Genomic DNA, 19924 nt, shown 5'->3' on the forward strand with positions numbered 1-19924 from the left:
TCGCACGAAGGTCTCGATTTCCTATTCAGCGTGCAAAGAATAAATGTGATCGATTAACGTTATCGACTTGTCAGTAGCTCGAGTGGGCGACTGTATTATTTGACTGAGATTATACATTTGTAGAACATCATTCCATTTACATTGCTGGCCATTTATTAAATCAACATTCATATCACCCATCAACAACGTTATGAGCAGTACATAATTCATTTTTAATCTCTGAAACCAACACGACAGCGAATTTGAGAGAGAGAGAGAGAGAGAGAGAGAGAGAGAGAGAGAGAGATTAATTTTCTTTGTCGTTTGGCAATATGACGTCCTCGTATCAGTGGGGTAATATCAGCCTAAGTATTCGAATACAGGTTCTGGTTTTGTTTTTCTTTTAATGTGGCCCTCTACGTTTTCACCTTTTGGGTAAGAATATTTTTTAAAGAAAAAGAATTTCCGGGGTTTCCTCACTGGCTATACTGGTTGTTTAAAAAAGATCTTGTATATGTTAGGTATTGTTAAAAGAACTTTGATTTCCTTTATTTTGGTTTATGGTTGATTGGTGTAGTATGGGTTATAGAGTATACAGCTTGGCCTTGCTTCATATGTGCAATGTGCACCATTTAAAAAATGTTAACTCTGTTCTGAGGGAAAATTCTCCATAAAAAAGAGCTGATAATTTTTTTAATTTACAGTTTATGTATTTGCTAATTCACTCATTGCACTTTCAGCCACAGTACATGAAAATGACACATATGTATGAACTTCACCATACACCTGTCGTTCTACCAAAAGTTCGTAACATCTGTAGAGCGCCCTCTAAACAACCACGAGGAATCCACGTCAATACTTATGACGTTTTTTGTGTATGTCCTGATGACGCTACCTAGCAACGCGCTATTACTATTCGAGTCATGGTTGATAATGCTGCAAGTTTAAGATTCTTTCTCCGTTTAAAAAACCCCTAGAAGAAATGGAGATTAAAATTTTTAAAGACATCACGCTGGATGAGAATCTCCTATCCATGATGTAGGTATATTTTGTTCATGAAGTTAATATATTATATTTATCTTCAAACATTATTAGTCTTCGTGATTATAAGATTGTTTAGGAAAACTGACAATTCTGCATAGAAGAATGGAAGAGAGTTACAGTAAATTCTGAATATAACGATGCTCAAAGTATTCTCAGATCATCTTGTTTTTCCCCCAATATTTTAATAACAAATGTACTAATATATATGATATCATTATCAGTTCAGTTTACATTATGGATAAATATGCATGTTGACCAGATATAGCATACTTATGGACTGTTGTTTAGTTCAATACTTTGGTTTAATGAGCTGTGACATATCTCATAGGCCGGTGCGATATTGATTGTTTTTATTACTTTCGTACTATAATTGAAACATAAACCCACGTGAGCACAATACTTTATTTTGTGGTGCTGAAATTACATCTCATTACTGTTGAACGCTTGTGATCTGTTAAGTCATTCCGACTTCAGAACAATACTTGTGCATGTAACTAATGAAAATACTAGCTTTAAGCCAGAAAGTTCCGTTATATTGAATTTATAATTTGATTTCAAAAGTTAGAAACGTTTTTACAAAACAAGTATGCGGCACGAGTCAGGAAAATATTATGTAATCTATTTGAAGCAGAGCTATTCTTTTTCTGCTGAATTGGTGTGGGATAACTCTACGTTATTTATTTATTTATTTATTAATTTTTATGTATAAATGTCCAGTCTTTGGTGAACGCAAGTGGATTTCGCAGGACTATGGAAATCTATATACCTTGATGTATAAATGTACGAAGTTAATTATTTCTCGTATAGAAAATCTCGCACAAAGTATGCATCCTTAATCTTAGCACACACATGACACATCCGAGAGTGAGGTCCGCTGGTGACCCTCAAAACACGACTAATAAAAATAGTACTTAAACTGGAGTGTGTGTGTGTGTGTGTGTGTGTGTTACCAAGTCTAAACCATTACAGATGCTTTCAAAATATGTAATGCACTGACATATATATATTTGTATAACTATACCTTTTCATTTTGACAGAAATAACTGACAGGTTATTAAACCAATAGATGCAGATTTTTTTTCAAAGCACTTTTCGTGCCATGTGTTCATGCATTTTAACAGCGGACCGATTTAAGAGGCTATATTTTTATTTAAGCATATCAAATACCTTTCTATTGGACATTTATGTTTTGGAGAACAATCTGCAAACTTAGGTGCGACAATAATTTGTACATTCTTGCTATAGTTTTTCTTTGTGTAATTTTTGTATCTAAAACTATTTTAAATAAAAATGGTGGATTAAATAATCGTGGAAGACGTGTAATTTTGTAAACTGCATTCATTGTATGTCTATTAAAAATTTATAGTCTGTATGATACACCTTGATTGTTCCATATCATTCAAAACATGTAAACAATGCGGGACAAAAATCTAAAATTGTTAAAAGCACCATGAGTTCAGTCATAATTCCATACTCAGGCATGTATATTTTACAATACTTTAATATTTTTGTTTATTATCATATTGTCATATGTATTTAATACTTCTGGTTATTCATGCAAAAAGAAAAAGAGTAATAATCCTGGGCTAATTACAATAAGGGAGTGCTTTCTGTGGGTGAAGTTGTGCAGCAATTGGTTGTAGTATTGCAGCCGCATACTCATCATAGGTAGAATCCAATCTGAGTTTATCTTTGTTCTGATGAATCTACGGAGTATCGCCTGTACCATAATTTCTCCAAAACGCTTGATTTGTAAACTATTGAAATAAAAGTCGTTTTAACAGCACCGCCAGCTAATTGTGGAATATGATTTGGGTCACTATTCTCCCAATGTTCCAAATCGAGAAGTCAAGGGATAATAAAAATGACTAAATTCTGTGAATCTAATCCCATTAAGGAAATCATGATACAACACGACTTTTGTGAATTCGCAATTGCAAAGTAGACTGACATGTCTAACACGTTCTTATCCAACTAAAACTGCTCTGCTGAAAGTGCTGAGAGAACAAAAAAAAAAAAAAACAAAAAAAAAAAACAACAAAAAACCCCAAACAACAACAACAACAATATAAATCCCCAACCGACACAGACATAAACAAAAAATTAATGCTGCATAGGCTGCCAGTGTGCCACGTCGATCATTCAGGTGTACTTTTTATTTAAACAAATTATGCCTGAAAATATCTTGAATACAGTCAGACTTTAATATACTCGGCTCATCGACGTGAAACAACATTTATGGATGTTTGGCAATGAAACAAACATAACCAACAACATCAGTAATAATGAAGCTTGTCATATATATGATTTACACCGCCTGTGGGTGCCTGAGTTCCAGTATTTCGATCGCGCTTACCATGTGAGATGAGTGCCTTTTATTTGCAAGGACACTTGTCAAAGAAATATCACGAGCAATACTTTTAACAATAATCACCAAGTCATTTTGAAATTGGCGACATGCACCAAAGCAATCCACGACATGCTGACTTTTGAGAGCCGATAGGCCTGACCTACTTTCCTGGCCTTCTTCCAAAACTGCATGTGGTTAGAACAGGATCTGAACGTTATCAAATCCCGTATACGTACAAATATTACCAATTAAATGCAAACAATAAGATAAAACATAAGTATTTTCCTTATCTGTCAAATGCAGTTTCAGATTGTAAATATTCACTACAACATGTCTGCACGAAATAGTGGGTGGGTGGGGGGCTTACCTTGACATTGACAATAAAATGGCAACAACAGATTTGCACAATGTATGGTATGAGCGGTATAAAAATGAAACTTGATGCATTTATGTAAGAGAAGCATGCGGAACATGTAAACCTTAAATAAAGGTGCTGACACATGTAATGAGATCGCATCTTGGTATAAAAACTAGAAGAAAACAAAGCATTACGAATTGAACACGACCTCCGTCTTTCCCAATTTTGTGGACTTGGTCTTGGCTAGTATCTTGCAAACCTGACGTCGCCTGCTTGTCCAGGTCGTGGGACAAATGGATTTGTCAAGCCCTGCTGAGTGTTAAATGAAAATAATGTAACATACAATGCCAATTCCTTTTTTCCTATGTGTCAAGAGAATCTATCATGGACTATATATATATATATATATATATATATATATATATATATATATATATATATATATATATATATATATATATATATATATTTCTTGTCCTCACTATACGAACAACCATTTTTAATAGAATTAGAAGAAACAGCACAAGAAAGGGCATGCTATTTGTTAGGTTTCTATTGATATTGCTATTTTTCGGTGACATTTGTAGCTGTTTCTGCCATGGTTCTCTTTTGCTTAATAACATCTAGACCTTTGATTTACACAGAAAAAGGATTACTCCTATTAAGCCCAAATCTGCATGATGACAAAATATTTCAAATTTACTAGAACAGTCTACAGACACAGCATCCAGTCCTGTTACATGTATTAGTCGACAATATACAATGCTTGTCAATGTGCTTTTTTAAACTATTCAATGTCTCGGCAAAAGAATTCCAGTTATCTATCGCACAAACGCAAAACTTTTATTTATTTTGTTTCTGTTTTCCCTTGGTTCAAGGAGGCTGAAGTTGTGTTCTCTGGTTTAGCTATCAGTGCTCATTATATCTTCAGATACATTTTTGCAAGGCCATGCACAAGGCTGTGTACAACAATCATTATCAACCAGCTTTCGTCTATATGGCATAGACTGAAATCGTAATGCAGCTAATATTTGAGAATATTAAAACTCTTAGTAAACTAGTGTCTAAGACTATCGTTAAACACACCTAATGAACGATCGTAACCAGTTTTGTTCCCAATAGGTGGAGTCACAGAAAAATCTGGTTCCGATATTTGGTTGCTCTACGAATATTAACCTTTGTAATAACACATTTTAGATTTTGCCTTATCCCTAATATCATGAATCTATTAATGAAAATGAACATTATTTTATTCTGAAGTCAATCAAAAGATATAATACGTTAGCACTGGAAGCTTTTTTTAGTTAATAAAATTATCATATCTTAATAATTTTGGATTCTTTCTGCTCAGACTTTAGCGCCAACCAATCATATATCAAAATTTAATACTATTAAATTTATTTTCTTGTCCACGAATTTTACTAAGGATAGTGAAATCCCATATTCCTCCTTATTCTCTTTCTGAGAACTGTTCTATACAGCCTCGACTGTGTTGAAGGGCTGTTACACCAAATCAAATTAGGGGCCCGAGTGGCCCAGTGGTCTAAAGCGCTCTCCGTCACGGATCACTGCCATCTCACCGCTGTCTGCGTAGGTTCGAGTCTCGGGCTCGGCCAATGTGGATATGTGAGAAAGCTTGCCGGTAGCTTCTCGTTGGTCGGTGGTTCTTTCCGGGGGTTTCCCGGGTTCTTCCTCCACCATTAATACTGGCCGCCATGTATAGCCTGTCTTGTGCTGAAAAATGGCGTTAAACCCTAAAACAACAACAACAACCAAATCAAATTAAATTAACTAAGGCATACATATATGATGGGCTTAATATCAATGTAATACGCCAGGGGCCCCCGAGTGGCCGAGTGGTCTAAAGCGCTCCCCGTTACGGATCACTGTCATCTTACTTCTGTCGGGGTGGGTTCGAGTCTAGGATTCAGCCAATGTGGGTATGTGAGAAAGCTTGCCAGTAGCTTCTCGTGGGCCGGTGGTTCTTCCCGGGGTTTTCCAGGGTTCTTCCTCCACCAATAATACTGGCCGCCATGCATAGCCTATCGTGTGGTGAAAAATGGTGTTAAACCACACAACAACAACAACAACAATGTAATACGCCAATGTTAAATAGGACCATATAACTTTCGTTATACAGCAAGATTATTTTCAGACTCTAAATTAAAGCTGAGCTTCTTGTAACAATATAAGTCTCAATAAATTAAAAAAAACAATCTCTGTACAAACTAGACATCTTTTACTTATTTAAAGTCCTGATGAAATAGGTCATTTTATGTCAAATTAAAAACAAAATACAATGTATCCCATCACAAAATAACTTACACTTAAATAGGAAACACAGAAGTTTATTAGACACCTGAAATAAAAATTAAAAGTCCCAATATAAAGCCTGAAAATTCAGAAATTGTTTTTATTCTGAATATTTTAAGCATTAAGAAAATAATTTCTACAACACACACACACACACACACACACACACACACACACACGTTTTAGATTTGCAGTTGGTATAGTAGAAAACAATGTAAATGCTTGTCGTTTCACACAAAGTATATTTAGACAATCGTGACTTCTTCATTTGACTATGCAAACTATCACACTCTATGACTATTATCCATGTTTGGTACACTATGTTTGATACACTATATTTGATACATTATGTTTGATACACTATATTTGATACATTATGTTCGATACACATTGTTTGATACATTATGAATGAAACATTAGAGACAAAGAAATTTTTAAAAAAAAAGTAAACATTTAATGGAAAACGGATAGTTCCATGAAAATAAAAGCGTATTTAAAGAATAAATTACCACACCTACGAACTGTCAAAATGATTCTTCAATTTTACGTCGGTTATGTAGTTTTAGGGAGACGAATCTGTTTAAAAGTAATTATACAAGAATGAATCACAAATGTAGCTGTATGAAAATAACGTGTATTCTGTTGTTTTTCCCCCTGAAAAATAGGAAATACATATACTTTTTCGACAAATACTATGCTTAATATTTGTTTTCCAATCAATCGATAAATTCATTCGCCCAGATCATTTAGCTCCCCGTAACTTTTCAAAAAAAAAACTCATTTCTGAATAACGACAACGTTCATGATCAGTAACACTAACACATATTTATTGCAAAATGAGATGCTATCTATTGGGGTCTTTTTAGTTTGTTTGCAAAACATGAAGTAAGCCGGAAGTAATGTTGGATCACTTCGTCCCACGCTACCACCTACCAAATTCAAGGGACACTATTGATTATTATCCCATCTTGCGCTAAGATCTATTTTAGGTTGGATACCAAACATAATTACCATGATCTAGTTAAAGCTTAACAATGATTTAGAAACACACACACACACACACACACACACACACACTCTCTCTCTTTTTTTCTCTCTCTCATTCATTGAAAAGACATATTGCTAATTATGTTAGATATGTCAAATCATCTTGAAAAAGAATTTTCTGAAATCACGGATAAAGGCAAACACATTAAAAAATGTGAACATCCTCAGTGAAGATGAGCAATTATAATGCTTCAGGTAATAACTGTTACATCATGCAATTACAATGCTTCAGGTAATAACTATTACATCATGCAATTACAATGCTTCAGGTAATAACTATTACATCATGCAGTTACAATGCTTCAGGTAATAACTGTTACATCATGCTTATTCCTACGGTGTAACAATGGGTTTGGAGGAATCGCCCTGCAGTTCTGCGGTTTGTTACTAAGACATATGTATAGAAGTAAATGCTCTTACACACTATTTAACCCCCCTGATAGGCATAAAAGGTGGGTAGGGTTTATTATGCTGGGTATCATTTTAAAATGCTGTTCAGTGCTTGGGCGTTTTACTGTACAGCATCACAAGTAGATTATTTAGTGCAAGGCAATTGGATGGTTTGATTCGAACACGCACTGTTTCGTTCGCAAGTCTGTTAAAAACAAAAGTAAACCAAAAGTCCATTTCCACCCACCCACAAAAAACAACAACAACCTGCTGTTAACAAATCACAACGAACTGTTTCCGTAAAGCTTCAAACATGTTTTCCTGTTGTTTGCATATTTTGAACATTTGCCGGTAGTTAACTGTAGGTTGGTACTCACATTGATAGAACAGAGGCCTGTAAGTTTATAGTTAATGAATTTAAAATATATATTACTTTGATATTCATTATTACATGTCTTTGTTCATATTTTTGTTCATGAGGAGTTTATTTTTCAGTACCAAATACACATATTTATTATAATATACAAACCAATATAATGGCGTACTTAATCTGAGTCGTTAAAGATTATTTCAAACTCGAAAAATCTGACCCACGTTCAGATTTTCTCTACCGTTATTTAAATGCGTCAAACCTAGAAGGTATCCGCTATTTGAAGGGTTTGTAAACTTTTAAGGTTATTTTTTAACGTTGATTGTACATTAAGTCAGGCATATTATGCATTGAACACTTTCAATGGCACAGGTGATTATTGAACACTCTCGATGGCACAGGTGTTTATTGAACACTCTCGATGGCACAGGTGTTTGTATTGTGTGCACCATTGTGGCAGAGGTTAAGGTGTGTATGCATTTTGGGAAATGCCAACTTGATGTCTGTCATATTTATTTTAATATAGCAACCCACAATTTTGGATGGACGCCATGCAGCGGAAAGCCAAGTTTGAAGCAGAGTTCCATGCGAAGGCAGCCGAGTGGGAAAGAGATATGTCAGCTTACCTTGATAGCATAGAAGTGGACAAGATATCGGGTTTGTGTGTATCCATTAATATGACAAGCAGACACAGACATAAGAATGAGGCATGTTCTATCACTTATAGGAGATAAGTTTTAAATTTATCCTGATAAAAGTTTATATTTTTTATTTGTTTAAATGCACATGTATTTGTTTTTATTTCATTTTACTTAGCGAAACTGCATTATTGTTTAATTGCTTTTGAAAATGCAGAGATAAAGTAAAGGTTTTTGCAATGACTCATTCTAAAATTAGAATAATATTTGTTATATCTAGTTTGTTACTCAGGTACAATCAGTCTCATAAAACACAGAAATCATGAAAGAGTTGACAGGAGTCACTCTGTTATCTTTCTCGGAAGTCATCATTATTTTCATGACTTTAACACTGAGGTGAAGTTAGATGGTTTTTAGATCTGAGGGTCCGACTTGTCGCTTGATTTTGAACACGAGGGAAACAGTCGTCGTAATAATGGACGTTACTGGGAAATATTTACACACTGGAATTCTTGCGTTGACATCATTCATTGTGGTGGCATTACAAACAGGTCGATGTTCATTTTAAAACATTCGCACGAATCTTGGTGCACCATATTTGCTTTCTTTTGATTTAGTAATTTAAAAAATGTAAAGGTCTCTGACTGTTCTCTGTCTCTCTTCCATGATCTATATATGTTGTCGTATTGCTTTTCTTCGTTTCTTGATGCATTATCCTTGCTGCTGCTCGGGTTTCGGAGAAAATACTTGGTCGTGGAGTGGTTTTATAGGCGTACTAAGAGCTCTTTTCTTGTCTAGATATTTCCTGGCACTTAGTGACACCTGTTTGGGATTCTGCCAATCGACCATCACGTTTTGAATGAGTTGCTCTTTGTGCGAAAGAGCAAGTAGTTTCAAGCACGCGGTCCTTGGCAGATGAAAGATGACGATGTTGTTATATTAGCTTTTTCTATATCTTCTACAAAAGAATGGTTTCAGCACGTTCAAACTACGGTCAAAGAAAGCCTTTCAAATTATGTTTTCGCATTTGTATTTGAGCTTTAGTTAACACCGACGGCACATCCCAATATTTGGCCAAACTAGGAGGTATTTAATTCTTCTTAGTTATGTGATTCTTTGGACGATAATGATGACAATGTCGTTGGATCGTAACATTCTTACAAGTTGGCTGATGAGAAAATGTGAAAACTTCTTCTTGTTGTACAGGTACTTGTGTCCATTTATTGTCGTCATAATGTAAGAATTTCGTCTAAACGTGACAAGAAAAAGAAGGTGTTTGCAGTGAATGAATGAATAAGGCTTTTATAGCTTTAGACTTACGCAAAGATGAAGAAGATATGGACATTACTGGACATACATCGTAAAACATGTCAGTGCGAAATACGATTTAATCAGATGTATTGGATTTCAAATTAATCACTAAATATGTGTGTAGGTAACGCATGGCATCTTGACTGGCATCTGAAACTTCGAACACCATTGAATAATATATGCTGGGACTGAGCATTCGATATGGCTTAGATTTGTTTTGGCATAAAGTTTGTGTGTAATGTAACTAATATTGGCGATATGATAATGCCTTCTTTGTGTAAACCTGAGTTTAATTTCTTACCCATTTTCATCTAACATGTCATCAAACATGATGACATGCACTTGACTGCAGTGAAGCACAATTCAGCCGTGTTCACGAGGAATACCTTTCAAAAATCAAATGTGTTCTTTGGAGAAACGAGCATGCAATTTGCCACTCTTTTTAACACTACAAGATACCATACGGAAGACGACTGGAAAAGGGCTGTTTTGCCTGCCTTCGATCAAATGTTTGGCAAATTCTAGTTTCCCTGCTGGGGCCCCGAGTGGCCGAGTGGTCTAAAGCGCTCCCCGTTACGGATCACTGCCATCTCACCTGTCTGCGTGGGTTCGGGTCTAGGATTCGGCCAATGTGGGTATGTGAGAAAGCTTGCCAGTAGCTTCTTGTGGGTCGGTGGTTCTTCCCGGGGTTTTCCCGGGTTCTTCCTCCACCATTAATACTGGCCGCCATGCATAGCCTATCGTGTGCTGAAAAATGGCGTTAAACCATACAACAACAACAACAACAACAAAAAGTTTCCCTGATCCCCTAGCATATGCAATACAAATGTTAAAAATGCGGCTGATGTGCATCGCATCCCACGTTTGAGACAAAACGAACACCTTAAATTGGACGCTGCAGCCGTGATTTATGAAATCTTAATTAATAGCTACGTCACCTAGACAGACATCCAGTTGTATAGATCACTGCAGTGTAGACTATGCTGATGGAGATCTCTAGAGACACAATTCATGGAAAGTGTGAGATGCGTCTAATCTCTTCTTCTCGATTCATGGAAAGTGTGAGATGTATCTAATCTCTTCGTCTCAATTCATGGAAAGTGTGAGATACGTCTAATCTCTTCGTCTCAATTCATGGAAAGTGTGAGTTGCATCTAATCTCATCGTCTCAATTCATGGAAAGTGTGAGATGTATCTACTCTCTTTGTCTCAATTCATTGAAAGTGTGAGATGCATCTAATCTCTTTGTCTCAATTCTTGGAAATTGTGAGATGCATCTAATCTCATCGTCTCAATTCATGGAAAGTGTGAGTTGCATCTAATCTCATCGTCTCAATTCATGGAAAGTGTGAGATGCATCTAATCTCTTTGTCTCAATTCTTGGAAATTGTGAGATGCATCTAATCTCTTCGTCTCAATTCATGGAAAGTGTGAGTTGCATCTAATCGCATCGTCTCAATTCATTGAAAGTGTGAGATGCATCTAATCTCTTCTTCTCGATTCATGGAAAGTGTGAGATGTATCTAATCTCTTCGTCTCAATTCATGGAAAGTGTGAGTTGCATCTAATCTCTTCGTCTCAATTCATGGAAAGTGTGAGAAGCATCTAATCTCTTCGTCTCAATTCATGGAAAGTGTAGTATGCATATAATCTCCTTGTCACACGGCAGTAGATTTGTATTTATTACCAATCATAACAAATTGATATAAATGATAGTCATGTGAACAGACAACGATTTTGTCATAATATTTGCCATGTTTTTTCATGTAATGATGGCATGGGTTCCTAGACGCTTTCTGGACCGACCAAATTAATTTAATGACAGCACAGAAACCATATAGCTTGCTTTTAGTAGAGTGAATAATTGTATTCCTATTTGTAGAGTTCCACGTCACACTCTGAACCAACATCAACATACTTTGTCTTGTTTTCACAAGTACACAAATCCTGTTCTAGTCAAAGTTTTAGAAACCTTTTAGAATTGGTCCCTCAAGATATATTGGCCATTTCAATTTTAAAGTTGTTCACCCTGCTGGCAAAATCACAATACCCTTGCAGGATCATTATCATCATCATCATCATCATCATGTATTCTGATCTAATTAAGATTTTCGATAAGAAGGAAGAGGTGGATATGTAATGATCGTTTCTCTTGTGAAGTGCTTTTTGCAAAAAGGGATGAACATGTATGTCATTCCAAAGGTGATGATGACCAGTGTTTGACTCGGTGACTGCAACCTTTTCTATTATGCAAGACACTGCAATGTTTTTGTTGTAGCATCAAATTCATCATTTGTGTGTAGAAAGCATCTTTAGAGAAGTTTTGATTTTTTTATCGAAGGCAAGCGTAAGATATGGTGTTGTATTTGCGAAGCCGTAACTGTTTCTCGTAGACAAATTTGTATATTTTCTTCAACGGTTCACTGACAATTTGGTGATCTAAGAAATATGTAATCTTGCGAGGATCATGAGTTTTGATGCGAAAGTCTTTGACCATTCACGATTTCAGTGCGTCTTCAACATGTCAAAGTTCACTTTTTGACTGGAAAGATAGTATTGTGTCCTTTCACTTGCATTTATTATGGAGTTCTTTTGTATCTGGGAAATGGTATATGTAGTTCTTGAGTCCATGACTTACCAAATTGAAAATGGTGTCATCATAATATTCATCGATTCACGCTCCTGAACATTCACTTTTTGAAGTGTGGGTGATAGCATCAAGAGCAAACAATGAATGTAAAGTTATATGTATCAAAGGAAAATGCTGTCACTTGGTGACTCTAGAACCGAGTAAAACTTTAATGGAGGTGAGTGTCACGTGAGTAGCGGTTCTCTCTTTGGGAAACTTTTTAGGGTGGAAAAAGACGACTGTCCCTTCGTCTTTGACTTTGTTAAATTTTCCTTGTACCATGTTGATGTGTTTGTTGACTTTTCCTTTATCGGCTGCCAACTGTACATATCGGCTTGGTTCTGTATACAATCCATCGTGAACATAATTGGACATTGCTTGACAAAACCCTTTCTTCTTTCATTGAGCTGAACGTTTTCCAAATGGATTCCCTTCTAAGACGTTACAATCACTTACATTTGGCTTTCTTTTGTAACATTACGTCATATAGCTGCTTGCCTCTTGTTTACAGGTCGAGAGCTGTAGGTTGCACATACCTGGGATAACAAGTTTCACATCCGCGTCATATACAACCATATAATTCGCGTACGAGCTTCGGGCTTCCAAGCTAATGCTTGAATCATTACCAGGCTCTTGTTTCCCAGTGTTTCTGGCATGTGGTAACACATTGTCTAAAGTCTTGCATAAGTAAGGTAGCGAAGTCAAACAAATATTTTGCCGAATACTTACAGCTCAATAATTGATACCTTGGGGGTGGCACAAAAGCTTGCGTGTTTTAGGGTATGAAATCTTTCTGTACAGCAATCCACAAGACTTGGATATGGTAGACGCTCCTTTTAACAGATCGATGCCATTGTTTGTCTTTAATAATAATTTTTTTTAGGGTAGGTAGATTATCCACGGATAACTCTTAATGATCGTTTATTTTGTGTGTTTCTGCTTTTTTGTTCGCTAATGTTAAATTTCCATCGACCTCCAAAGCTACACAAACGTAATTTTTTTCATTCCCAAAGTGGGCCAAAATGGCCAATACTGTCAAATTTAAATACATCCCCATACTACACTGGCGTACCCCCCCCCCCCCAGAAAACAATACAATTGTTATAAAATTTCACTATAGTGGCCGAACTCGGGTCCTCAATGCTCGTAAAAGCATCAGAGCTTCTATCTGGCTGCCGGATTGAATCTGATAATGGGATTTTCCGAGATCGCTATGGAGACAAAGTCACCAACGTCCATTACGGATTATACTCTTGCAGAATTTATCGCTGCCACAAAGCTGTTTTGTCTCCAGGGTCATCTTCATTATCCCTGCACATTAACTTGATCATATCCATAACCTATTATCACATATTAAACTACAATCAATAAACGAGGTGTAAACAACCAGACGATATAAAACATTTTAGATGCGCTTAATTTTGACGCTATCATTTTATTGTTGCATCTGCTGCATTCTTTCTTGTAACGTTAACAGCCGTGAACACTTTTTATGCAAGGATACAATTTCTGACAGTTATCAAAGAGGAACGTTTCTCCTGGTGACATTTTATTACCTCCTTTTCGTCGTTATGGCAGTGGCGTTATCCTAACAAAGGGAGGTAATCCGCTGCGAGGAGTAAGAAGGTCGCACAGACCGACAGCGTAACTCCTTGAACATGTGCAACGAAGGTCATGATAGCGACACCCTGTACAACACCTAATATGGAATCGGTTGGACAGTACTGTATGGAAAAGAGATTTAATGTAAGCATGTCCAGAAAATTCTTATGCTCAGAAGGGAAGGGCCTATCTTTATTTCTCAAAAATGGTATAGGGTATAACAGGAGTAGAAATTGATGAAATCTTTAATTACCTTGGTCTTCCTTATCAAGCACTGATAAGTTTTCATTGAAAGCTTTAATTACCATTGTGTTCTTTTTCAAGTACTGACAAGTCTTCAAAAGCACAACAGACTGGAAACACTCTTCTTTAATTAAATATGCAGAGCTGATAAATTGTACTTGTTGTAAAATGATGATACGGTTTGTGCGTTCCTCCGATTGATCCAGAAAAGTTACGTTTTCACCATGAATCCAACAAAAGCTTTGGTGGTGAAAATCCCTAGACCGTCACTGTGACGTCAATGGTATAAATCCATCGAGGGAATTTCAACTATGGTGTTACAGTTTGCGTGTGGTGACTAGGTTCGATACTAACTGTAACACAGAAAATAAAACCTAAAATAAAAAGATTGCAGTGACAATTACGCTTTTCTAAAATCAAAACAATATTCAATATCTAAAATTACAAATGAAAATAAACATGAAATTATTTTACTCTGTGCTAAAATTAATAATTGACTCCCAACTTTTTTCATACAGTTTTTCTATTGAAAATGCAATATGAAATTCTATAAATGATCAAATAACCGATTAAACAAAAGACATATACATTACATGTATTAGTTAACCTATATTGATGAGCAATGCTCAATCGTTGTGAATGAATCTAATAAATACCAAATATTTACAATGCTAGACAATTAATGGCGAAAAAAAAGGTTTATAACTTTCCAAGAATGAAGAATTAATTTCCAAATGTAATTGTCGTAGAGTATGGAATTTGCAGAAACATTTTCTACATTAACATGATTGATATAATCACGAACAAAAATGTAAAATGTCTCAGAATCAATTATTATTATAACATTTTCCTAATTACAAGATAACACATTTTTTGCAAAGGTAGAATAATCCGCGAAACTTAATATATTTACAATTTTACGCAAAAGAATAAAACCAGAAGTGCTGTTTCTGAGAACTTTAGAAACTGGAGATTGAAACCATGAACTTATACCATTACGTTGACACAGCATATCAGAAAAAAGAAAGTGCTTCCTGGACCCCGCCTGTTTAGATTCCTTATTCTGAAATGTGTTGAAAATCACCCAAAGCTGGCGAAGAAGCGACTATTGGTATCCTTTGCAACAGCAAATAAATCCAAAGGCACTTAATTCTGAGTGAGAATTCAGAGCCTTTCTATGACACGTATCATGTGAAATGGAAGAAAGTTGGCTGACTTATCTTCTTCACGCTACTAGTTTCCACAGCTTGACACTGACAAAAGAAAAAATTATCTCATTTTTTTTATACAGTCTTTTTGTATCGACAGAAGCAATACATTAACATAGTTTTTTTCCCCAGCAAGTTGTCTATTATACATTATGACAAACTGTAACAAATTTAAAGGAAACCTATACAGGTTAGCACAATATGTGTAGTTAGACTCTGAAATGTTTTATGCCAGTTTAAAGGCTCTGAAGTTGTTTATGTGACATTATATTTAGTTGTTGTTACATATTTCTTCCATGTTACCGATAAATCTTGTGTTGCACTTAGTATGAACGTAATGCTGAAACAATTTATGTTTGCCCTTACTAGCACTCGCCCATCTGATGTCAAATACATCCATTTATCCATCCATCCTTCCATCCATATATCCATACCTACCTACCTACCTACCTACCTACCAACCAACCTACCTACCTACCTACCTACTTATCTACATACATACATACATACCTTGGGTTACTGTGTAATGCAAGAGAATTTTGTGTCTTGTTTTTCTCAGGCTTTGACAAATTTAAAGAAGCCATATGCCTTGAAGTGTCCAACACCAGAAAGAGGGCTAAAGATGCGCTTAGAGAAAATAGAATTTGTGAAGATGTGGTTGACAGTTTTAGCAGGTGAATATGTTTAATTGTAACAGTATGCAATACATCTTTACATCTGGTTGATAAACGTAAATATGGAAAATTTATGGTGCCAATATTACGAATCAAAAGCGTAGAACAATATTCGTTCTTACGATCCATAATAACTTCAAATAGTATCCGGATTCTACAGGATTGGCGTAACGAAACGCTAAGGGGTGCTGGTGGTTGTGGGGCATTATTTCTCGAAGTTCTTTCACTGTCTCATATTCGACGGATCATTATAATGAACTATGTGAGAAGTCAACAAAATGCATATTGAAATTTGTTCCAACACTTACTTTTCAAAAAATCTACTTACGCTTACAGTTATGCTGTTGCTAAGGAGACTACAAAACTCTTGAAGCAGATGAAATATGTCCTGGCAAAGACAAAAGAAAAATATGCAAAGTTCACTTTGGAGGTGGAAAATTGTCAAAGGGTAAGATCTTTGAAAGAAAACAAAAGACGCAATAATACAATCAATAAAACTTTTCAATGCAATGGACACGTGAATTTTAGTAACCTGTAAATTTAATAATGCTAACGTATAGTGGAATATTTTAAAGGGGATTTATTTTCGACATAAAAAACATCTGTAAAAGTTTGATATAATAATAATAATAATAATAACAACAACAACAACAACAAGAACAATGTCTAATGTATGTCAGCGTGAACTTAAAACACCACGAGAACACCGTAAGATGGCAGGCTGACCCAGTTTTTCCCACCGCGAAAATACTCCTTGAATAAAATAATACGATAGACTATGTAGCGTCCATTAAATCAAGGATATAACACCTTTCTGCGTTGTTCACGTGTCTTTTTACAAGATTACAAATTTGATAAAAATTCCTGTTTGTTGTTGTTGTTGCTGTTTGATTGTTATATTACTTACAAATCTTCATCCAGGAACAATACGCTTAATTTAAGCTGCTTTATCTGTTGTGACACTAGTGATTGCTTATCAAACACCACTTGATTTGGATTTTGTACACTCTTTATATATTGTGTGAAAAAGTAAAATAGTATGAAGTCGGAATCATTATTAAACGGAATATTCAATCATAGTATGTTACGGGCCTGGCCCTGTGATATGCCCAATGCAGCAAGCGATGAGCGCGGGGTCCCACGCAAAAAAAATTGCATTGCGAGTTAGCGCGGGGCCCAAGGCAGTTGCTACATTCGCCCTGCCTAAGGGCCGGGCCTGGTATGTTATCAGAAGCTGTAACAATAACTAGCTAAATAAATAAATAAATTTAAATAAATAGATAAATAAATAAATAAATAAATAAATAAATAAATAAATGATTTTCATTAACATCAAAATCATTTCGATTCTTTTTACAGAGGATTGCATGCATTGGAGATGCAATTAAAGATATGAATCCAAAAAACAAGAGGACAGAAAGAGAGCTGAAGGCCGCCTTGGATGTGTTATCAGTACTTTTGGAGAAAGAGGGTTGTATGCGCTTTAACCTCCTATCAGTAGGTATCGACTTCAGCGTTAATACCGATGATGGCTTGAATTATAACTCACCAGGCTCCGCGTTCATCAAATGTTTCAACTCTGCGTACAAACTCGGCTTAAATTTAATATACTGATTATTTTTTAAACTATAAAGGGGCCGATGCATTAAACTTAAGTATTTCAAAAAGAAAAGCTTGTTCTTTTTAAGCGTGTGCATGAGAGACTCTTATTAAATTTGACTTTAAAAACAAATAAAATAAGTTACGGCACAAAAGTTTAAATTGAGTACTTACTTGAGGTAGACGTTTTTTACTTTTTGAAAATGGAGCCAGGAGATGTTCTTAATTCTAAGTGGTAATAAAATCTGCACGTGGGACAATTTGGCAGATTGTCCAAAATAAGCCTTTCGAAAAGCGTCAGGTTCAAGAACTCACCCCCACCCCAATTCACATATTAATCTATTCACACTGAAATTAAAAGATCATTGTCTACTTTTTTATCGATGTATGTTTAATAACATTTGTGAAAAATTGGGGGGGGGGGAATGTCTTTAAACTGTTACGATGCTTTCATTTCTAACAATTCAGTTCAATTTAATGATGTAAAATCCAACAATAGGATCATCAGCCAAACAGAAAATATTTTCAAAATAATTTGTTCTTCTTCTTTTAAGACTCCTTTCACTAAATAAAGACTGTCTGATAAACATAATCTGAGATGGTTAATACATTTATGATAGTCATTGAGTAAATACCATCATTTTGCTCGCCAAGAGTTGCAAAGACTGAAAATTATAGAACTCGTTTCATAATTTCAGAATTAAATACATGCTCATGTTATTACACTTTTTAAATATATAGATCGTTTCAAATATGTATTGATCGTAAATTTAATATTAAATCATTACTTACGTGAGATCCTGTTGTCACATTGTTTTTATTTTAGTGAAAAGAGTTTAGATAGAAAGAAGAACTAATTATTTTCAGGATTTCATTTAATTCTATCACAGACTCTGCACCTTCCTCGCACTTTGATTGGTCAGTCATCCACTACCAACACACATAAACACAGGTACGGATCCGGGGGAGGGGATTTTCAAGGATTCCGCCCCGCCCCATTAGGCAAAAAAAGTGCACACACCAACGTACAGCCAATGTTCACTTGAAATTTGACCATCGTTTTATTCTTGCTCACGTTTATTGGGTATTATGCACACTTTGACTAAATAGAGACAGAGAATTTTACTTTGGTGCCCTTTCGAGGAAAGTCAGGAAGCTTTTGAAGTTTTGGAACCCTCACCCACCTTCAAGACTTGATCTGATCTGGCCCTGCAAACAGGATATTAACTAATATTATGTCAACATATCAGTCATTTATTTGTTTAATTAATTGTAAAACGGGTAGAAGCAAACATACAAAACCTTTCTAGAATGAAAGTACTTCTCTTTGTTCTCAAATTCAATTGTAAACTAGTTTTGAACAATCAAGGTTATACATAGAAGCTCTGACTGGTCGAGGGCTTTCGTAGGTTAGATAAATAAACTCTCATCCTCACAATTATTGAGCATTTTGAGGTACCGTTTGTAATTCTGGTTGAACATCAATATTTTTTTTAAAACTGGAATAAATCGATAAAACAGAAAATTGTCTTCTTAAAGGTCATACTGTTAACAGAAAGATGGAGTTGATTAGCTTCTCTAGCCTGCGGAATACTAATGTGTTTTCAAGATTTATAAGTTGAATGTAGATGATGAAGATTCAATTATGGCTTAAAGGAAATAGTTCATTTTTTTTTCTTTTTCCTTAGAATGGCACAGAAATCTAACGGAAAACACTTCACATCAGTGTTGGGAAGCATGATGTATGGATGTACACTGAAGACTGTTTATTTAAGTTTGCCGTAGTTTTGTAGCTGGGAATAAGATCGGCGTCATTTATCGCACATTTCAGTTATCAAAAATTGCCCAAACGTAGCCTCCATTAAGCGATCAACTGTCCAAAGCACTGCATTTGTAGAGAATGACTCAGTGCACCCTCTCTACTGTCTTATAAGTCGAGCCCAAATCAAAACTGTACTGACCTAGACCAAAGCATGTGCCGGTAGATGTGGGTCTATGCATTTTGTAAGGAGTAATCAGCTGAACAAACAAAAAAGACCCGAATGTGACTGCATATCAGGGTCTATGTTGCAGCTGGACACTGCTTATAATCAAGTAATAGTAATTTTGGAAAAATAAACATGGGTGGTGGGTGGGGTGGTTAGAAGGGACATTGTATTATGTCCTTAA

The 19924-nt window shown here is 35.6% G+C and overlaps 1 protein-coding gene across 3 annotated transcripts in view; it reads left to right on the plus strand.

Moving 5' to 3' along the window:
* Positions 1-893: 893 nt before the first annotated feature.
* LOC149807597 (uncharacterized) overlaps positions 894-19924 on the plus strand; it is a 46592-nt gene continuing 27561 nt past the window's right edge. For 2 of the 3 annotated variants that reach the window (XM_089942845.1, XM_089942772.1), the window contains exons 1-5: positions 894-1017; positions 8378-8508; positions 16042-16156; positions 16493-16604; positions 17516-17653. In XM_089942845.1, the coding sequence (XP_089798971.1) occupies positions 962-1017; positions 8378-8508; positions 16042-16156; positions 16493-16604; positions 17516-17653 (552 nt within the window). In that variant the 5' untranslated portion in view covers positions 894-961. Of the gene's footprint in view, positions 1022-8377; positions 8509-16041; positions 16157-16492; positions 16605-17515; positions 17654-19924 lie in introns of all 3 variants that reach the window. The other variant, XM_089942905.1, reaches the window with a different exon arrangement.

The sequence above is a fragment of the Sinohyriopsis cumingii genome, chromosome 1 (assembly GCF_028554795.1).
Source record: "Sinohyriopsis cumingii isolate HCF-2022 chromosome 1, ASM2855479v2, whole genome shotgun sequence".
NCBI lineage: Eukaryota > Metazoa > Mollusca > Bivalvia > Unionida > Unionidae > Sinohyriopsis > Sinohyriopsis cumingii.